This window comes from Dama dama, chromosome 33, assembly GCF_033118175.1.
Source record: "Dama dama isolate Ldn47 chromosome 33, ASM3311817v1, whole genome shotgun sequence".
NCBI classification, from domain to species: domain Eukaryota; kingdom Metazoa; phylum Chordata; class Mammalia; order Artiodactyla; family Cervidae; genus Dama; species Dama dama.
The window spans coordinates 7,432,407-7,453,824 of NC_083713.1; the positions used below are offsets into that span (position 1 = coordinate 7,432,407).

The 21,418-nt window shown below is 42.4% G+C and overlaps 2 protein-coding genes and 1 pseudogene across 8 annotated transcripts in view; all 3 read left to right on the forward strand.

Moving 5' to 3' along the window:
• The window catches only part of SAP130 (Sin3A associated protein 130), a 74,282-nt gene that overhangs the window by 18,750 nt on the left and 34,114 nt on the right, over nucleotides 1–21,418 (forward strand). For 5 of the 7 annotated variants that reach the window (XM_061135631.1, XM_061135630.1, XM_061135634.1 and 2 more), the window contains 7 exons: nucleotides 2,870–3,017; nucleotides 3,181–3,271; nucleotides 3,551–3,655; nucleotides 8,451–8,592; nucleotides 11,047–11,168; nucleotides 18,514–18,816; nucleotides 19,621–19,798. In XM_061135631.1, coding sequence (XP_060991614.1) covers nucleotides 2,870–3,017; nucleotides 3,181–3,271; nucleotides 3,551–3,655; nucleotides 8,451–8,592; nucleotides 11,047–11,168; nucleotides 18,514–18,816; nucleotides 19,621–19,798 — 1,089 coding nt within the window. The remainder of the gene's footprint in view (nucleotides 1–2,869; nucleotides 3,018–3,180; nucleotides 3,272–3,550; nucleotides 3,656–8,450; nucleotides 8,593–11,046; nucleotides 11,169–18,513; nucleotides 18,817–19,620; nucleotides 19,799–21,418) is intronic. The other 2 variants (XM_061135632.1, XM_061135635.1) reach the window with 1 other exon arrangement.
• Nucleotides 3,464–3,530, forward strand: LOC133051390 (U4 spliceosomal RNA; annotated as a pseudogene).
• LOC133050776 (CBY1-interacting BAR domain-containing protein 1-like) lies at nucleotides 4,295–5,270 on the forward strand. The gene has a single exon (XM_061135021.1). It carries the CDS (start codon nucleotides 4,297–4,299, stop codon nucleotides 5,080–5,082), a length of 786 nt encoding a protein of 261 aa, XP_060991004.1. The 5' UTR covers nucleotides 4,295–4,296; the 3' UTR covers nucleotides 5,083–5,270.

A 21,418-nucleotide genomic window follows, 5' to 3' on the forward strand; every position in this document is an offset into this window, starting at 1 on the left:
TAAACTATTTTTTTCCTCTCTTGATTCTGCTTACTTTTCTCATGATTTTTCTGTCCCTTACCAAACTTTCAGCATTGTGTCTCAAGTTCTACTACTAATTTTGCCTTCATCCTGAAACAGCGGAATGTTGTTTTCTGGTTCTCTCTCGAGTGCTGCCCTTTTGTCTTCTTTTGTTGTCTTGTCATCACTTCCAGTGAGCTCTTAGGTCTTTGCTTTGCATTTTCATTTCATAGAAGCAGGTATGTCATTAAGTTTCTTAATTCATGGCACAATTTCCATCTGCTTGGTGAGAACATTTACAGTGGACATCCTCATTTCTGTACACCTTTTTTCTTGCACCATCTTTAAATAGATACTGTGCTAGTTCTTTTCTGAATCCTAATCTTTGAATGAACTTACTCTGGACCAACCAACTGTCTGTAGTTGGTTCTTATAGACTGAGCTCTATACTGGGTTAGAAGTTTTCCTGAAGACTCAGGATGCTGTTTTGAGGGGTTTTGGCCATTACCTCTCTCTTGCCAATGAAAATGCACTGCTGAAAATGGCAGTTTCTCTCTTCCTGAGTTTCACCACACAGTTTCCCTGTGGAGCTTATCTGTATCTGTGTAATTCCTAGTTCATGCCTTGCCTCTTGGATCTTGAAACTGGTCAGGGTCCAAGTTCTACTTTAATGTCATCTCCCACTGTTACAAACCATTTTGGTTTACTGGGTCAGAGTATGCTCCTCACTTTGAAGAACTATACTGGATCTTATCTCTTAAATTCAATTTGTAAAGTTATTCACTAATATCCCACCAGGTCTGATTTTAAATCATTTTGAGAGAGGATTCCTATGGTGAAACCATTGCTTAGTTTGGATACATGAGATCCCAGTCACATCACCCTTACAGCTTAAATTTTCTTGTTTTATTCCTCCTAATCTATATTCACATGGCTCCAAAAGCATAAAAAGGTGTCCAGCAAGGAGTCACCCCCTTGTCCCCCATCCGCTACACTCTTCGTAAAGTAACATGCTGATAGCTTTCGGGGCATCGTTCTAGTGTTTCACAACTGCAGTCGAACTCAAATGCAATTCTTAACTTATCCTTTTACCCCCAAAATTGTGTAATTCATGGATTCCTAAGCTGCTCTCTTACTACAGCTTGCTGCATGTGAGTCTCATAATTCAGATATCCCTCTGGGTTGTTTTTTTTATATATATAACAAGATATATATTGAAAGTTTTCCATTTCAGTATGTGGAATTCCATTGTTCTTTTACGAGCAATATGATGATCCATTGTATAAAAGGATTTGAGGTTTGTTTCCTGTCCTGTACTATCATAAATAATATTACAGTGAATATTATACTTAGGTCATTATGCATGTGTGCAAGAAATCTGTGGGATAAATTCCCAAAAGTGATCACAAGGTGAATGTGATTATAATTTTGATACCTGTGTCTTAATCTCCCTCCTTAGGGTTTGTACCAATTTACACTGCTTCCAGAATATTTAAAAGTTCCTGTTCCCTTACAGCTTAAACAACAGAGTACACTGTCAGTTTTGGGGATTTTTGCCAATCTGATAGGTGAACAATGCTTTATCATTGTCTTTTAAATTACATTTCTCTTCCTCTGATTAAGACTTAGAGTCTTTGCTCTTTGTTAAAGGCCATTTTTGTTTTCTTTTTAGCAAACTGCCTATTCATATCCTTGGCCTCTTTTTTTATTGGACTGTTACTTTTCTCATGAATTTCTAGGAGCTGTTAGTATGTTAAGATTACACTTTCATCTATGAGTCTTTTTATGATACTTTGCTTGTAGTCTGTTTTAGGAGGTTTGCTTATTTGTTTAGAGTTAAGTTTATTGATCTTTTATAACTTTTGGATTTTGAGTCCAAAAATCTCAAATTTTTGTTAGATTGTTAGAAAGCTCTCCCCCACTCCAAGGCTATAAAAAAAATTCTTTTTTTCATGTTTTGTTTTTTTCCATTAAACCTTTCATTATTTTCATATTTATCCTGGTGTATTGTGTGAAGGTAGGGATTCAGTCTTATTTTTTTCAAGTGACTACGTAGTCTTCTCAGCATCATTTATTAAATAGCCCATTCTCCCTCTCTGATTTGAATTCAGCTTCAGTTATGTTACCATTTTTGCAATTTCAGTAGTTTGCTGCCTTTTAAATTTGACATGCTGTCTGTGTTGATATCCGTTTCAATTATTAGGCATTCATAACTGTAACTTTATCTTGTGGTAAGGGATGATATAAAACTGGGGGAAGAAAGAAGTGCTTCAGGGATCAAGGTTAAACTTGTTAATCAGGGTTTTCTGTAATCTTCCCTCATTATAGAACCTTATCTTCACTTTGTTCACAGAGTGAAGTATGTTTATTATAATAATACTTGCTCGAGATTGTCAGAGAGTGCTGATTATTAATGTTGAAGATACTCAGATGACTAAGGATTAATTTATTTGGTTCATGGGCTTCCCAGGTGGTAGAGAACCCACCTGCCAGTGCAGGAGACATAAAAGGTGTGGGTTTGATCCCTGGGTGGGGAAGATCCCCTGGAGGGAGGGCATGGCAGCTGACTGCAGTATTCTAGCCTGGAGAACCCCATGGACAGAGGAGCCTGGTGGGCTACAGTCTCTAGTGTCGCAAAAAGTCGGACACTACTGAAGCAACTTAGAACGCACACATCTTGATACCTTTCCAGATGAAAGGTTCCGGCAGTTTGAGCAGAGAAAATCGACGGGCAGTTAAGTTTATTGGTTTACCTGTGGACTTCATAGACATGTGACAAAGTAAAACTCTAACTATGATCTAGCACAAGACTGCCTGCTTTGTGTCTGGAGAAAAGTCATAGATTGTCATGTCTTTTCTGTCTTCCCAGTCGGCCAACTCTGTCTCTCCAGCATCCACCGTCTGCAGCAATTAGTATTCAACGTCCTGCCCAGTCACGGGATGTGACAACAAGAATCACACTGCCATCTCACCCTGCGCTGGGGACACAAAAACAGCAGCTGCACACCATGGCGCAGGTAAAACCAGGGGCCAAGAGCCGTCTGTATACTCTGGGCTAAAACCAGATTGTGCAAGCCTGGCTTAAAGCCTGGCAGTACTGAAGGGAATGGCTGCTTTTAAAGGGGGTCGAGTGGGAGAAGTTCTTGTTTATAGTTGTGTTTTGGGCTGTTCCCCACACAGAAAACGATCTTCAGTACTGGCACACCAGTGGCTGCAGCAACCGTAGCTCCTATTTTGGCAACCAACACCATTCCTTCTGCAACCACGGCTGGTAAGTCAGCAACCCTGCTCTTTCTGCCAGGTAAGGAGGAGGCCTAAGGTGTGGGTTCCATTTTTACTTCTCAGTTTCAGGCAGAGAATGAGAATTAGGCTAAAAAAATTCTCTTAACTTTTCCCAAAATCTTGGGATTTTGAGAGTGTGTAATGTATCCAGAGAGGCCATTGTTTAAGAAATTCCCTTTCTACTTTTGCGCAGTGGCAGTATCGTAGCCAATGAGGTTTATCCGAGGCGCTATTATTGCTAAGAAATTCCCTTTCTCTCTTGTTCCAGGATCGGTGTCACACACACAAGCTCCCACAAGTACAATTGTTACCATGACAATGCCTTCACACTCGTCCCATGCTACTGCCGTGACCACCTCAAACATACCAGTTGGTAAGTGTCATGCAACGTGCAGGCAGAAGCTTACAAGGAATTTTTCAGCCCATCTGACCTAGTCTTCTTATAAATGGCTAGTGTTGACTTTTTTTTATTGTTAATTTTCAAAGGAACACCGACTTTTAACTTTCAATATTACTTGACATACAGATTTGGCATTTCAATGGTAGAGCAAGAAAAGGTAATAGTCTTTGAGAGCTCAAAGTAAACCATTTTAACTCCACTTTGGACTTACTCATCAAACTTCGCCTCTTCTATGTGTACCTTTTATAAAAATAAATTAACTTCACTGGTAAAAGTTCGACAGGAACAACAGGAAAAGCAAAAAGGAAGCAAAAATCAGGAATGGAAGGAACTTGTACACTAATAGATTGTTCGGGAAAAATCTCTGGGTGATGCAACAGTGGGAAGAATGCTAAACCTCGTTACCTCCCCGATATTCTTGTCTTGAGTGACACCCAAAGTACTTCATGACCATCCTAAAATTCCTGGCCGTGGAAACGCCGAGGCCCTCGCGGCGGCCGCGGCGCAGGGGGCGGGCGCGTGCGGGGCAGGCTCTCGCGCCCTGGCACACGTCCGGGCGCCGAGACCCTGTTGTTGGGCCTCAGCCCAGGGTCTCCAGCAGTGAGCGAGGCAGCATGTTGAGGCGCAGCTTGGAAAACCGGGACGCTCAGACCAGACAACTGCAAGATGCTGTCACCAATGTGGAGAAACATTTTGGAGAGTTGTGCCAGATCTTTGCTGCTTATGTGCGGAAAACCGCCCGACTGCGAGACAAAGCGGACCTCCTGGTGAACGAAATCAACATGTATGCATCTACCGAGACCCCGCACTTAAAGCAGGGCCTGAAAAACTTTGCGGACGAGTTTGCCAAACTTCAGGATTACCGACAAGCCGAGGTTGAAAGACTTGAAGCCAAGGTAGTTGAACCTTTGAAAGCTTATGGAACCATTGTAAAAATGAAGCGAGATGATCTCAAAGCAACATTAACAGCAAGGAATCGAGAAGCTAAACAGTTAACTCAGTTAGAAAGAACACGTCAGAGAAACCCATCTGATCGACATGTTATTTCACAGGCAGAAACTGAATTACAAAGAGCTACAATGGATGCTACCCAAACAACTCATCATCTGGAGGAAACTATTGACAATTTTGAAAAGCAGAAAATAAAGGATATAAAGACTATATTTTCAGAATTTATCACTATTGAAATGTTATTTCACGGCAAAGCTTTAGAGGTCTACACTGCTGCCTACCAAAATATACAAAAGATTGATGAAGAAGAAGATTTAGAGGTTTTCCGACATTCTCTGTATCCTCAAGATTATCCATCCCGTTCAGCTATTGTAAGAGCAAATTCGAAGTCACCTCTTCAAAGATCACTGTCAGCTAAGTGTGTATCTGGAACAGGACAGGTATATTGACCTGTCGACTAAGAAAGGATCAGCAAACAGAAGAAGATGATGAAGAGGATGAAGACTTAGATGTTACAGAAGAAGAAAATTAAATTTCTTAAGTAAACTTTGCATTTCCATTTTCATCTTAAATGACCTGGAATCCAGAATTACTAAAACTGAAAAACATAATACTGGCTTGATACGTTAAACCTCAAATGAAATCCTATTGGAAATGTAGAAATTATTAAAGGAAATTTATGCCAACCAAAAAAAAAATTCCTTCCAGGCTTGGTTTATTCCCCCTTTAAATATGTGTATATTTTCATTATTTAAAAATCTTTGAGGGATTTCTCTGGTGGTCCCATGGTTAAGACTCAGTGCTTTCACTGTCAGGGCTTGGGTTGGATCCCTGATCAGGAAATTAAGATCCGGTAAGCCGTTCAGTGTGGCCAAGAAAAAAAATCTGTAAAGTTTTTGGCCGTCAGACTTGAGTGATAGAGAGAAGAGATTGGGAAGCTTTTTCCATAGGGCCAGGTCATAAATGCTTCAGGTTCTGCAGGCCTCATGGGTGTGTGCAACCACCTAGCTACAGACAATATGTAAACAAATGAGTGTGGCTGTGTTTCAGTAAGCCTTTCTATGGGCATGGAAATTTGAATATCGTATCATTTTCACATGTCACAAAATATTCTCCTTTTTAATTTTCCCCCAACCATTTAAAAATGTAGACCCATTGTTCGGGGGCATCTAGGCAGCTAGGTTTGGCCTTCAAGTTGCTGACACTGATCCTCAGAGCTGATAGCTCACTTCAAAGCTTCCCAAGCATAAACTGTGGTGTGTGAGGCAGACACTCCTACAAGTCACAGGTTTCAGGATGGTAGTGTTGACTGTGCCCTGGTTCTGTAACAGTGAGAGTGCCATCTTACTTTCCTTCACTCCTAAAGGTACGAGACAGCTGCTATATTTATAACATATTGTACTTTTCAAAGTAGAGCTGCCTTCTGTGAGAGGACGCGCTGACACACTCAGACCTGGTGACCAGACACACAAGTGTGCCTCCCTAGCCTGCTGTGTCCCAGCTCTGAGGTGGGCCCTCCCTCCCCACTTCCTTCCTTTGTGCCTGTGACAAGCTATAGCTTCCACAGTCCTCTTAGCAAACTTGAGGGCACATTTCCAAAATATCGGTCGGACCCAGGAAACTCTTGCTCCTCTTTCAGAGAAGCCAGAGTACCAGCCCCTAAATTGGTGTTCAGCGCTTTTAGCGAGAGAATACTGTGGTCTTTCTCACGTTCCTGCTCACTGTGACTTGGCATTAGAGAGCCCAAACTTCTTTTCCACCCCTCTGAATTTAATATCATTTTTGTGAAGTTTGTGGGTGGCGTATCTAGCATTAGAGCGCTTATGTTGAAAAAGATCGCTAACTGTTCCATATTGTCATTGCAGATTGTTTTCTGGCTATACCTAACAGTGTCATCAGTCATCCTCCGCACTGTATAAAGTCTGAGCCAAGCCCATTCTTTTCATTTTTATAGTCGAGAGTCTCACTAGGGAATGTGTAGCTATGAAGAAAATCAGACCCGTAAAGAGGAGCTGTGTACCCTAGAGGGGCTCTCTGGTTGTGTCTTGAACCCTCTTTGTGAAGAATTATTTAGAGATCAGTTTTTATTAATGTCGCTGTATCTTCCAAAGAGTAATACTGTGGAAATAAACTCACCAAAAGTACTAGGAGACAAATAATGTTCATTCATTTGGCTGAACCTACCAACTTTCTGCCTCTGCTGAGTATTTGTGATTATATTCTCTAACTCTAGGCTGTGGTTATATTGTCTTAACTCTCTAGCTCCTTTATCTTTGACGTTTTACCATTTACTAAATTCTAGATATGAAAATCATTCGACACAAGTGTCCAAACAAATTTAAACATCTGCCACTTAATGTGATTTTGTATAAGTTTCATCAGGATTTTTGCTCTAGCTTTGTTTTCCTCGTGTAGTAATCCAGATGTTTGTTACGTCATAATGGGATCCCTGTGTAGAAGTGCCTTGATTGAGAAGGACACCTGATAAGAACCCTGGGAATACTGATTTTCAGGTTAGGGGTGTAAGAGGCGTATTAAAGCCACTTAAGGGGCTTTTTGTGTCACTTGCTTTCTCCAGGTGAGATTAAGTATTGGATTCAGCCATTGTTATTAATAGGAAAGTACTGGGTCAGGGGGGAAAAACCTGATTAACCGTAAGCATAGGGTTCCTTCCTGCCATAAACGCCTGTTTCCACTAGAGTGACATCTTTATTTTTCTCCACACATGACAGTGGTCTCAGAATTAGGTGATCATGGTGTTTAGAAAACAGGAATTATCTTTGAAAATAGCCCCAATTTATGATTTCTGCATTGTGATTTTCCTGAAGGGTTTTTTTTTTTTTAATAATTGAAGACATGGTTTTTAATTAGGAAAAAGTAAAAATATTATTCATGTATGTGTTTGTGGTAACCAGGCTCTGCTTAGCTACTCTGCCAAATGACAGCTACTTCCCTATTGGAAGCATTATTTTTTCTCCTCCCTTTTATGGGCATACTGACAAAACAAGGCTTAGTTGCTTTTTACTCAGCACAGACTCTACTTACTACTGATGAAAAGTGCATCATGCCGACTTCTGTCTGTATTAAACATCAGGGGCCATCCTCAGTGGTGAACTTGGGCATCCCAGCCATCTTCCTGCAGAGACCTCCCCAGCTGCCTTCCTCAGAAGATAGCTGGGCATGGGGGCAGGGGCAGGGTGTGGTGTTCAGTGTGCTGTTGGGTGATGTGTGCCTGTCACTGGTGTGAGTTGGGTCTTTATACAGCTGGAATTAAATTGGACAACTATTATTTTTATTTTTGCCATAAAATATGCAAAATCACAGGACACTCCAGAGACTTTAAAAATAAAGTGGTCCTCTAAAGAAGACTTCCTCATAGATGAGAAAACTGAGCTTGAAATGATCTCATTACTAATTAGCTACATTATTACTAATTAGTTATGGGCCCTGGAGAAGAATCAAAAGTATTTGCCATTTCTGTATTCACTTCTTTTTTTTTTTTTTTCTCCTTTTAAAAAAAAAAAGGTCTCCAGGAAGCCAGGTTAGGAGGAAAGGGCCTGCTTGCTGATGTTTTTGATAAAGTATTAATATTGAACCCTGCTTTGACAAGTAACAGTTGTGAATGTATCAGTGTATTATCAGATTGAAATAATTCAGTTGAACCCATAAGTACTCATCTTTTCATTTTTTATTTTGATTAAAAATCTAGGCTTCTTATTACCATTTGCATTCTTAAGATTGTTCCTAGCCAAGAATGTTTCGGCATGCCAGTAGAAGCATTTGAGCAGTAATGTAATTGGATGATAATTTTTTGTAGCTAAGGTGGTGCCTCAGCAAATCACACACACTTCTCCTCGGATCCAGCCTGACTACCCTGCAGAGAGGAGTAGCCTGATTCCCATTTCAGGACATCGAGCCTCTCCAAATCCTGTGGCCATGGAGACCCGCAGTGATAATAGGTAGGAGGGAATGTGCCCCAACATGTCACCAATTGTTTTGATTTTCCAGTAAAACAAATTATCCCACAAATATGGCATATATTTCCTTATTTTCAAATTTACTGCTGAAAATCCAATACATTGTGTAATTTCTTTAATTTTATGAGTGAAGCTGTGCTGTATTTACTCATTCTCCTTTTGATGAATGTTCTAGTATCATTTTTTTTTGTCTTATGTATTTCTCGGTTTAATTTATTTTGAGCCATTTTGAATGTAAGGATGACAGCATCATGACCCTTTTATACCTAAGTACAATTTCCCATTTTCCTCCAGAGAACAAAACTGTTCTTATTTACCCACAGTATGGGTATCTGAAATGATCCTTTAGCATTCCATTCTCTTTCGTACATTGACATTTTAGAAGAGTATGGATTGGCCAGTTGTTTTTGCAGAATATTCTTCAGTTTGCACTTGTTGGATTGTTCCTCATAGTTAGATTCAGCCTGTGCATTTTTGGACTGAATACCATTAGGTGATAAGCTCTTCTCATTGCTATATATCAGAGAACTCATCCTCTCCTGTTCTCCCATTATTGGTTATGTCAACATTACTTCATGAAGTTGATGTTTGTCAGATTTTTCTACTGTAAAGGTATATTTTTCTTCTTTGTAAATAACTAATTTATGTGGAAATACCTTGAGACTATAGATATCCTGCTGCTGCTGCTAAGTCGCTTCAGTCGTGTCCGACTCTGTGGGACTGCGACCCCATAGATGGCAGCCCACCAGGCTCCCCGTCCCTGGGATTCTCCAGGCAAGAACACTGGAGTGGGTTGCCATTTCCTTCTCCAGTGCATGAAAGTGAAAAGTGAAAGTGAAGTTGCTCAGTGGTATTTGACTCTTAGCGACCCCATGGACTGCAGCCCACCAGGCTCCTCCGTCCATGGGATTTTCCAGGCAAGAGGACTGGAGTGGGGTGCCATTGCCTTCTCCGATAGATATGCTACTCCCCAGTAAACTTTTACTTAGTAGTCTTTGCTTCCATTGATTGTTGGCTGGATCTGTTGATGCTTGCAATATGATGGTTGCAAGATAGTGATTTTTTTTTTTATCATTTCCTATATGTTTTATCGATTGGCATCCTCATGTAAAGAAGTTTTATCAATCCTCATTTATTTCTTTTGTTGTGTATTTTATTTTTTTAAATCCACATGGGCTCATGGGCTTGGTTTTGTTTATTCATAATTATAATCCATTACTGTCACCTGTTTTAATGCTCAGATTGTCTCCATGTTGGTCCTTGGGAGCCCCTTCAGACTAGTTACTGTGGGTTTTACTATGTCCTGGTCATTCTAGCCCTTTCTTCCTTCTCACCACAACAAAATACTTGAGGCTCCTCTTGAGCTTGATCTCTCTGAGCCCTGGTTCCTTTTCATCATTTAGAACCAAGATCTAGGCATTAGATCTGTTTATCTTTACTGGATTGTCATTTCTTCTAGGCCCTTTAGCAGGAGAGGTAGGAAGTAGATAACATTTTTAAAACTAGTACATCTGGGTGCCTCTGTTTCAACCCCACTGCCTCCCCCATTCTGTATTTGTAGTTTCCTTCTCCTGCCTCACAGTGAGAACCTGGCAGAGTACATATGAAGTAATTTCATAATTGGATCATTTTTAAATACTCTTGTTTGATTATTATGGTGTATAGAAATGCTTATTTTTTTATAATTAAATTTTTTATTTTTAATTGAAGGGTAATTGCTTTATAATATTGTGTTGGTTTCTACCAAACATCAACATGAATCAGCCATAGGCATACGTATGTTCCCTCCCTCTTGACCCTCCCTCCCACCTCCCTCTCCATCCCACCCCTAGAAATGCTTATTAGTTCGGGGGTTTTTTTGGTTTGTTTTTATCAAGGTATGGTTGATTTACAGTGTTGTGTTAGTTTCCGGTACACAGCAAAGTGATTCAGTTAATATGTATATGTATACTTTTTTTTCTGTATTCTTTTCCATTATGGTTTATTATAGAATGTTGGATATATTTCCCTACACTATATAGTAGGACCATGGTGTTTATTTTATATATTGTAGTTGGTATCTGCTAATCCCAAACTCGCAATTTATGTCTCCTCACCCCCCCTTTCCCCTTCGGTAACCACAGGTTTGTTTTCTGTGTCTGTGAGCCTGTTCCTGTTTTGCTCATTTGTATCATATTTTAGATTCCAAATATCGATGATATATGACATTGGTCTTCTCTGACTTGCTTCACTTAATATTGATAATCTCCGGGTCCATCAGTGTTAAAATACTACTTTCTCTAGGTCTGTGTCCTTTGTTGTAATTGTTCGGAACCCAATTTGAGAGCTGTTGGTATGGCAGTTAAAAGTATGAATAGTTTGTAGGCGATAGGACCATTTGAAGGGAAAGGAGAAAATAGACTGTTTTGGTTCATACTGTCTGTGTTCCGTCTGTAGGCCATCTGTTCCTGTTCAGTTCCAGTACTTTCTCCCAACGTACCCACCTTCTGCATACCCACTGGCTGCTCACACCTACACCCCAATCACCAGCTCTGTGTCCACCATTCGGCAGTATCCAGGTAGGAGCCCCACTTTTACGGCGACTTTTACCATTGTAGCTTTGCAAGCAATGACATAGAAATTCATCAGTGGGTATTTCTAGTATGGATTTAATGACTCTAGCTTCAATTTTCAGATTCAGATAAGGCTGAAATTTAAGCTTAAAGGTTGTAAATCACCATTTCTATGACTGTAGAAGGTTGTTACTTATTAGTGATATTAGCATGATTTTATCCCACCCTGAGGATAATTATGATAACAGTTTTGTTATCCCTTAAAATGGTAGTGCAGTTAAAAATGAATAAAGCTATACTCTTCTGGGGCGTCTGTTTCATGGGTTATTTGTTGTGTTTTTAATGTTAGCCCAATTATGCTCAACATTCACCATCCAGTCTTGTTAATAGTGTTCTTTTTGCCAATCCAAAGTAAACAATACTTAAACTTCAGGGTTTGTATAATCTTTTGCTGTGACACCCTCAGCTCCCTTTAGGCCTGAGAAAGCCAGGTCATCAGATTGTAGCCGTTGTCCTTCTCATGTGCCTCCAGGGCTGCAGCCAGTGCTGCCTGTGGCCATTGGGCATTTGAAGAGGACCTGGCACAAATGAAGAACTGAATTTTTTGTTTTACTTAAATTAAAATGAGAGAAATTTCAAATATGTTTGGAACAACTTAGCAATATGAACCTACTTTTTGCAAAATTGTCAATTTTATGGAATCAAAATAGAAATCAAGTAGTTCTGATAAAAATTTAGTCTCTGAATTGAAATATGATTTGAGAGTAAAATATACCCTGAATTTTGAAGACATAATATGGAAAAGAGAATTTATAACATGTTACTAATAACTCTTATTAAGATTATTATTTTAAAATTATCATTTTTGGATATATTGAGTTAAACAAGATGTATCATGAAAATTAATTTGACCTATGTTTTATTATATTAATGTGGCTTCTGGAAAATCTAAAATTGCATGTATGACTTATATTTTTGTTGGACAGTGCTAATCTAAAGCTTTCAAACACTGGGATGTTTAAACAGCTTTGGAAACAGGTTCCTCCACCTCTACATTTTCTGTGTGTGTGCTTTGATTTTTTCTTTTTTTCTTTTTCTGCCGGGGATGGGGGAGGAGATGTTTGTTTTTAAAAACTTTCTTTTTTTTTTTTTTTTTTTTTTAATGTTTTTATTTTATTTATTTATTGGACATGTAGCATGTGGGATCTTAGTTCCCCAACCAGGGATCAAACCCATGCCCCCTCCATTGGGAGCTCAGAGTCTTAACCACTGGACCACCAGGGAAGTCCCAAAACTTTATTTTTAAAAGGAATTCGTAACTGTTCTTTATTAGCAGTCTTATAAAAGTAAAATCTTGTTTAATTGATTGTTGCCAAAAGTGGGATGCTAAAAGTATTGTAGAAGCATGTCTGTGTGTGAGTATGTGTTACACTGATTGCTGAAAATTTTGAGTTTATCAGTATTAGCACTTGCCTTCAGGTTCCTTCCTTCATCCACTACCTCAGCCAATTGATACTTCCCTAACAGTGCAGTTGTTTTGCCTTTCTGGAGAAGGTATCGATAATTCATGATCACTATGTATTTCTCTGAACGCTAACCAACTGAAAAGAACATGCAGAGTCTCTCTCGAGCTAGAGCTGACTATGCAGATACTGTCATTTATGTGTAAACTTTTATTGTAAAAATCCTTCATAAGAACACTCTCTGAAGTATTGGGGATCCTGCCAGTCATCTGTCTCTACATTAATCTTTTTTCACCTCTGCAGTAGCCCTGATGGACACTAACACAGAAAAATAAATAGCACAATTAGTACTTTATTTCTTCCAGTATCAAACCATCACTGTTGGTGCAGATGAGAGGTAGTGTAGTATTTGTCAAACATATAAGTCTGCACATGGATGGACACAAATGAATAAATCATTTAGAAACCAGCTAACAGTATCCTGTTTTCAAGTATCATGAATTTATTAGCTTATTTTAAAACAGATATTTTTAGGTCAAGAAAAGAACAGGAAAATTTGTATATAATAGGCTCTGATCTTGCCAAATATGGATCACTTTACTATATAGTTTATGGTATTTAGAACAATTGTTCATGGTCTTGGTTGCTTTTACAGATGAGATCTTTTTGGTCTATTAGTTATAAGTTAGGTGGAGAGATGAATTTATAAGTCTATATATAACTATATATAACCATAGGGCTTCCCCAGTGGCTCAGTGGTAAAGAATCTGCCTGCAGTGCTGGAGATTCATTCAGGTTCAATCCCTGGGCTGGATTGAACTGGAGGAGGGTATGGTAACCCACTCCAGTATTTTTACCGGGAGAATTCCATGGATTGAGGAGCCTGGAGGGCTACAGTGCATAGAGTTGCAAAGCTTCAGACATGACTGAAGTGATGGCACGTATATGTAACTGTACATATATGTGTGTGTGACTGTAGGTATATCTCTATATTTTGCAAGGTGATCCCTCTCATAGTGTTCCTGAAAATTCACCTTTTGCAGAGGTGTTTTCCGTTTCATTTGTTTGTTTATTCATTCATGCATTTATTAATTCCACCAATATTTATTGAAATTCCATGTAAGATCCTATGCTAGCTCTGTTTTTAAAATTGACTTATAAACAGATGTTGCTTTCAACAAGCTGAGAGTCTAGTAAGGAGATGAGATGTGAGAAGATACTATAATATGCTCAAGCTCACAAGAGAAACTTGAGCAAAGCCACGCTGTTTCTGAGGTAAGAGGTTATTTCTACTTGAGAAGGTCGGGTTGGAGGTCAGGAATGATTTCCTGAAAGAAATGACATTTGGGAAGCATCTTTCAGAATGGATAGGGCAGAGCCATGATAGGACTGGAGAAAAGCACATTTCTGTCTGTGAATAAAGTATTAGCTAAATAAAATATGTGCTTGGAAAAAAACAGAGTGGGCAGGCTGCAGAGACTCCTTTCCCCAGAGGCGGGGATCCCGCCGCCTGTAGCGCCCCCTCCGCCTCCATGTCGTTGAGAGCGGGGCTGGGAGGGCGCCTGGATCCCGAGAGCCGCACGGGTGACCAGCTGGCAGGAGGGGCCAGGGTCAAAGGTGGAAGGCTACGGGCTGGCAGGGAGAGGAGGAGACCTGGACCGGGTTCGGAGAGAAGAACGACATCATTCGTGCGGGACCGTGAGCAGGATGAACGCCCGGCCCGGGTGGGTGGTTGCAGCCGCAGAGAGGGCTGCTGAGAGCGGGCAGCTCAATTTCGGGATCCCAAGCTTCTGGCCAGAAGCTGGAGGGGGCTTGGCCAACACGAGCACCAAACGACTCAGTGGTGCTTTCTGGCTCTGAGATTAAAAAAATGTCTGCAGACGACGGAGGCATCCGAGCTACCCAGGACAAGGAGAGAGCCCGAGAGACTCCAGGTCATGGGCATTCTTGTCAAGAAATGCTCTCTGAGTCAGAGGGGACAGTGCCTGTAGGAGAGGCCCACATCGAGGTGGAGCCAGAGGAGACGCAGCCTGATGGGGTGTCGCAGGAGGCCAGAGCTCAAGCAGCGCGGGGCTGGGTGCCCCTAAGGCAGGGCGCTCAGGAGAAACTGTTTCCTGCCTGGAGGAGCCCTCCCGGCCCCCCAGATGCCTGTGCTCTCCCGCGAGGGGAGGACCAGAGACCGGCAGATGGCCGCAGCACTCCTCACCGCCTGGTCCCAGATGCCGGTGACCCTTGAGGACCTGGCTCTGTACCTCTCCCGGGAGGAATGAGGGCGGCTGGACCACACCCAGCAGAGCTTCTACAGGGAGGTCCTGCAGAAGAGGAGTGGGCTGTCCTTGGGGTTTCCCTTCAGCAGACCTTTCTGGGCCTCTCAAGGGCGAGGCCCCAGGTTCCAGCAGGCATGCTGGACATGAGGAGGAGAAGAGGAGCGGTGGAGGCGGACAAGGAGCTGGCTGCATCCCTGCGAGCCCTTGGCGATGTAAAGTCCTTCAAAAGCAGAGTGGGAAGAGCCTGGGGGATGCCCCGCGCTGCGGGCAGCAAGCAGCCAGCGGCCAGAACTCGGGGCCAGCCAAGGACGATGTGCAGCCCCGTCCCGTGGAGGAGGCACAGCCGGAATCAGCCCCGCCTGACACCGACCTCCTGAAAACCCAGGAGGGCCACTTCCCAGATCAACCCAGAGAGGGGGCATGGCCGCCCCCGAGAGCGGCGAGGAGGGCCTGGCGCTGGACAGCGAGGCGGGCAAGAAGACCTACAAGTGCGAGCAGTGCGGCAAGGCCTTCAGCTGGCCCTTGCACCTGGTGACGCACCGGCGCACGCACACGGGCGAGAAGCCCTACGCCTGCCCGTCCTGCTGGAAGAGCTTCAGCCACCACTCGACGCTGATCCAGCACCAGCGCATCCACACGGGCGAGAAGCCCTACACCAAGCGCTTCACCCGCTTCTCAGACCTGGTCACCCACCAGGGCACCCACACGGGCGCCAAGCCGCACAAGTGTCCCATCTGCGGCAAGTGCTTCACGCAGAGCTCGGCCCTGGTCACCCACCAGCGCACCCACACCGGGGTCAAGCCCTACCCGTGCCCCGAGTGCGGTAAGTGCTTCAGCCTGCGATCCAACCTCATTGCGCACAACCGCACGCACACCGGCGAGAAGCCCTACCACTGCCTCGACTGCGGCAAGAGCTTCAGCCACAGCTCGCACCTCACCGCCCACCGGCGCACCACCGCGGCGTCCGGCCCTACTCCTGCCCGCTGTGCGGCAAGAGCTTCAGCCGGCGTTCCAACCTGCACCGGCACAAGAAGATCCGCACGGCGGGGCCCAAGGCCCTGGCCATGCTGCTACTGGGCGCGGCCGGGACTCTGGCGGCACCCCCGCCTGCCCCTACCTAGGAGGCTGGGAGCGAGGGGCCGGGGCGTCTGCTGTGGGGGTGTGACCTGGGAGACCCAGGAAGGGAGGCGGGGAGGTGCTGGCATGGGGGTGGCAACCCGGGAGGAGCTCGGATGAGGACCAGACCAAGGCATGCTCGCCGCAAATTAAAGGCCTTGGAGTTCAAGTGACAAAAGGAAGAAACAAAAACAGAGTGGTTTTGTTTTGGTGGAAGCATAGTGTGAGTGAGAATGCAAAGTGTGGAATAGGATTAGATCTTGCTCAGTAGTAAAGAATCTTAATGCCAATGCAGGAGACACAGTATCAGTCCCTGAGTTGGGAAGATCCCCTGGAGGAGGAAAAATGGCAGCCTGCCCCAGTATTCTTTCCTGAAGAAACCCATGGAGAGAGGAGCCTGGCAGGCTGTAGCCCATAGGGTCACACAGAGTCGAACATGACTGAGCCCCCACACACACACAGCATGGTGTAGTGTGAAATAAGATTGGGTCTTAAAAAGGCTTGTAGTAGTAACTAGACTGCAGGTTCTACAGCAGGCAAATGACCAAAGAACTGTTGTTTAACATAAATAACATGGATACACTTCTCAGAAGAAACTATAATGATCTGGAAATTGTGTGTGTGTGTATTCTACAAAGGAAGAATTGCACTGTAACAGTGACTTTTAAGTTTACATGTTCTGTCACTTCTTTATTCTTATGCATAATAATAATTTACCTTTTTATCTGTCATTTATAAAACATTTTTAATTATATTATTAAAATTGAAGTTTTTGTTATTCAGTCACTAAATCGTGTCTGACACTTTGCCATCCCATGGACTGCCATGCCAGGCTTCCCTGTCCTTCACTATTGCCCAGAATTTGCTCAAACTCATGTCCGTTGAGCCATCCAGCCATCTCATCCTTTATCATCCCCTTCTCTTCCTTCCCTCAATCTTTCCTAATATCACGGTCTTTTCCAGTGAGCCAGCTCATCACATAAGGAGGCCAAAGTATTGGAACTTCAGCATCAGTCCTTCCAATGAATATTCAGGCTTAATTTCCATTAGGGTGGACTGATTTGATCTCCTTGCTGTCCAAGGGACTCTCAAGAGTCTTCTCCAACACCAGTTTCAAAGCATCAGTTCTTTAGCGCTCAGCCTTCTTTATGGTCCAACTCTCACATCTGTACATGTGTACTGGAAAAACCACAGCTTTGACTAGACGGACCTTTGTCGGCAAAGTATTGTCTCTGCTTTCTAATATGCTGTCTAGATTTGTCATAGCTTTTCTGCCAAGAAATTCCAAAATTGAGATATAATTGACATACCTTAGTTTCACATGTACAGCATAATGTTTCATTATTTATCTATATTGCAGAATAATCATCACAGGTCTAGCTGGCATCTGTCACTGTACAGTTCCAGATTGTTTTTTTTCTTGTGATGAGAACTTTTAAGATCTACTCTTAGCCACGTCCAGATTTACAGTGCTGTATATTTAACTATAATCATTGTGCTGTGCATTATATCCCCATAACTTAGTATCTTTAGCTGGAAACCCGCGCCTTCTCACCACTGTAGCCTGTCTCACCCGCCCTGTCCCCTTGCCTCTGGCGCCGCTGCTCTGTCTTCTCCATCCAGGGGCTGCTTGTGATTTTCTGCGTCTTAGATTCCATGTGTATGTGAGGTCACATGGTGTTTGTCATTCTCTGTGTGACTGACTTCACTAAGCATAATACCCTTGAGATTCATTCATAGTGTCACAAATGGCAGTGTTTCAGATTTTTTTTTCCCTTTTTAATAGCTGAGTAATATTCCATTGTGTGTATATATACCATATCTTCTTGATCTACTCATCCACTACTGGACATGGATTGTTTCCATATCTTGGCTATTGTAAGTAATGCTGCAGGGAACATTGGAAGATACATATATCTTTTTCCAGATTTGTTTTCTGAGAAGAAAAGTCTTTTGTTTGTTTTCTTTCCACAAATAGTGAGAAATCCTTTCTTACTTCGTTTCTTCCTGGGAATGTCTGTGTTTTCAGTTTTGTTGTTGAGTCAGTTTTTAATGTACACAGTAGATGATTGAAAAAAGGACAGGTTGATTGTTCTCTCTCTTAAGTGCATATTTTAGAATTTAAAATTAATAACTACTATATTTCAGAAATTCCTCTGATAGTGGTTCTATCAATTAAAGCAAAGATTCATGACTTGGAGGCACGGATGTATGTCAGAAGTTTGTATTAATTATTTACATAGTTGCCTGGCTCACATTTGGCTTTTAATAAATGATTGCTTTTTTCTCATTTTAATGCTGTTTCTGCAGAAAGATCATCTCAAATTAGTAGAAAGTAAGGTGGAGAAAATGTCAATGTTTAGAGATTTATATAGCACTTTTTTTTTAAATTGAGAGTTTAGATCTTGAACATGGAAAAATTGTTTTGATTTGAGTGTTTTTCTCCTTAGGTGGACTGTATCTAATCAGAGCTAACATTCTTGTCACTTTCTGCATCATTTTTAGTTTCAGCTCAGGCTCCAAACTCTGCCATCACAGCTCAGACTGGAGTAGGGGTGGCATCCACAGTCCACCTGAACCCCATGCAGTTGATGACAGTGGATGCATCTCACGCTCGGCATATCCAAGGGATCCAGCCAGCCCCCATCAGTACACAGGGGATCCAGCCCGCCCCCATCGGCACCCCAGGGATCCAGCCTGCCCCCATCGGCACACAGGGAATTCACTCAGCAGCCCCCATCAGCACCCAGGGACTTCAGCCCGCACCAATAGGGACCCAGCAGCCTCAGCCCGAAGGGAAGACTTCAGGTAATTTTAATTGTTTACATGGAATTTGGTCTGGAAAGAAAAGATACATAGGTTTTGCCACTTGCTGGCTTTGTGGTCTCAAGTAACCTCAGTAAACCTTAGTTTGCTCTTTGGAACATGAGTTGCTTAGAACTTACCTGTCAGGATCATTGTAAGCATTAGAAACCACGTGTGTAAATAGCTTAATACATATTTGCATATGGGGAGAAGCGTGCCAGAAGAGCTCTTAGTTGAGAGAGTATATTCACCCTTATGAGGGTAGTATTTACAGTCCATTTTAGGATTTTCTTTTTCATTTTAATTTTTTTGGCTCACTGTGTAGCTTGTGGGATCTAGTTCTCCAACCAGGGGTTGAATTCAGGCCCTAGCATTAGAAGCGCAGAGTCCTAACCTATAAACAGCCAAGGAATTTCCTAAAAATTTTTTTGGAGTTGTTTGTAAAGCATAAAGTTAAGATAGACTGGAATGTTAGTACCATTATTAGGAATTGAGAAGCAGTGATATCTTACAAAAAGTCTGTAGGAGAACATTTCTTGAAGTATGGTATGTACTTTATCTATCTTATTTATTAGTAATCATGATTGTAGAGCAAAGAAAAGTGGTTTTTGATCAGTAGGTTTTATAACTTCTCCCATTTTGCCATCTGCTTTTGTTCTTATTCCTCTTCTTGAAATTGGAAAGTCCTAACATGAGTACTCTTAAGTGTGGTAGTCTAATCATTGTTCTTTGTCTTACATGACATTTTAGTAATGTTACTTCTGTCTCCTTTTCATTGTTCTTTCCTGCCCCCTCCGTGTCCTCTAGCAGTGGTGTTGGCGGATGGAGCCACAATTGTAGCCAACCCTATCAGCAACCCATTCAGTGCTGCTCCAGCAGCAACAACTGTGGTGCAGACTCACAGCCAGAGTGTGAGCACGAACGCTCCAGCCCAGGGCTCATCCCCACGGCCAAGTATACTCCGCAAGAAACCTGCCACCGATGGGTGAGTCGACCCAGAAGTGTCAGGTGACGCCTCTAGTTATGGATGCCATCGGTATAAACAGGCACTAATCCAGTGCTGTAGCAAACTCGATTTCTGCCAAAATAACTTGCCGACCAGGTTGTTCAGTAGAGCCTTGCTGAGTTCAGACTGTAAGATGGTAAGAATCCAGGATTCAGTTGGTTGTCAGTTTGTAAACATCTGTTGCATATTAATTACTTTGAGAGTTCTCTCTGGTTCTGAGAGTTTAATGCTGGAACCCTTGGTTGTACTGAATTTTTCAGGCTTATCTAGTTAGGCACGGTAATGTGTGCTATCTGTTTTTCCCTCCTTATCCTAAATGAATTGTTGCTTCAGGCAAACAGTTTTCCAAGTGTATTAAGGGTCATATTTAGTAGCAGATAGTGTTCCGTGTTGTCATATAAACTTCTGAGTTGGTGGGTCATAGGTCATAGGCTCTGCTGTGAAACAGAGATCAGGTCTCTGCCTTTTAATACTAAGTCGGTTCATGACAAAGTAACCTTATCAAGGAAAATGCAAGGCAGAGCTTGTAATAGAGATGGCAGATTGAACATGCTCTTCTTAATTTCTCCTCCTGTCAAAACCCTACAGAACTTTTAGTAAAGAGGCTTTTTTGAAAGATCATAAATACACAGGGATGGGGAGAATAGGAGAAGACCCAACAGCAGCAAGACTTTGAGGCGAGAAAGCAGATAGGCAAGCTCTCCCTCACTCCCTTAACAGTGAGAATGGTGGATGGTAAGTCTACAGAGGACAATTAAGAACCATCCTCATTTAAATTGTAAATCTTCAAAAGAACCAGAAACAGGAAGAACTGAGGGTAAAAGGAAGCTGGGCTGAAATCTGTCTGAAAAGTGGTTAGAGCCCTACCTTCTCTGTCCAGACAGCGGATTTGCACGGCCGCTCCTGCCCAGCCCCAGCAAACTCTGCAGATGGCCCACTAGGATCAGCCAGCACAACAGAGGACATGGTACTGCACCAGAAACAGATTAATGATCTAGCCAACACGGCGTGTTGAGACTACCTGTCCACTTCTCCCATTTGGCTGACACAGCCCTGGCAGTTAAAGAGAAATTGAGAAGAGGACTCTACTCTCCTTCTAGGGTCCATCAGCCCAATGGGAAAGATCTAAAAATACCTACACTAAGGGTTTAAGGACCCTTCAGACAGGGATCAGATCACCCTTAAGGTAGACAAACCCTGCCACAAGCTCAGAGCATCCCATCAGCTTTTTAGTCCTCCTCCATCATGAGCATGCAGCCCAGCATATCAGGTACCTGATGGGGATTCTAACAATACAAGGTAGAAACCACTGAAAAAGCCAGTTTGGAAGATGCAAAGGCTAGGCAAAGAGAATAAAACTAAAAACAAAACCTAAGAAAGCATGAACAGAGACATACACCGTCAGTGCCATCTTCAAAGAACAAAAGAAAACTGCATCCATCAAACAGGAAGGCCATGCTTCTCAAAGGGAACAGTCAGAGAACAAGAGTGTGTCCTGAAGTTACAAGTGTGAGAGCAGAAATTGAAAACTCGGTAGAGGAGCTGAAAGGTAAAACTGAGGAAATCTCTCAGTAGAGCAAAAAGACAAAAGGGGAGAAA

Coding starts and splice junctions, on each gene's coding strand:
- LOC133050776 (XM_061135021.1), top strand. CDS start 4,297: ATGTTGAGGCGCAGCTTGGAAAACCGGGACGCTCAGACCAGACAACTG.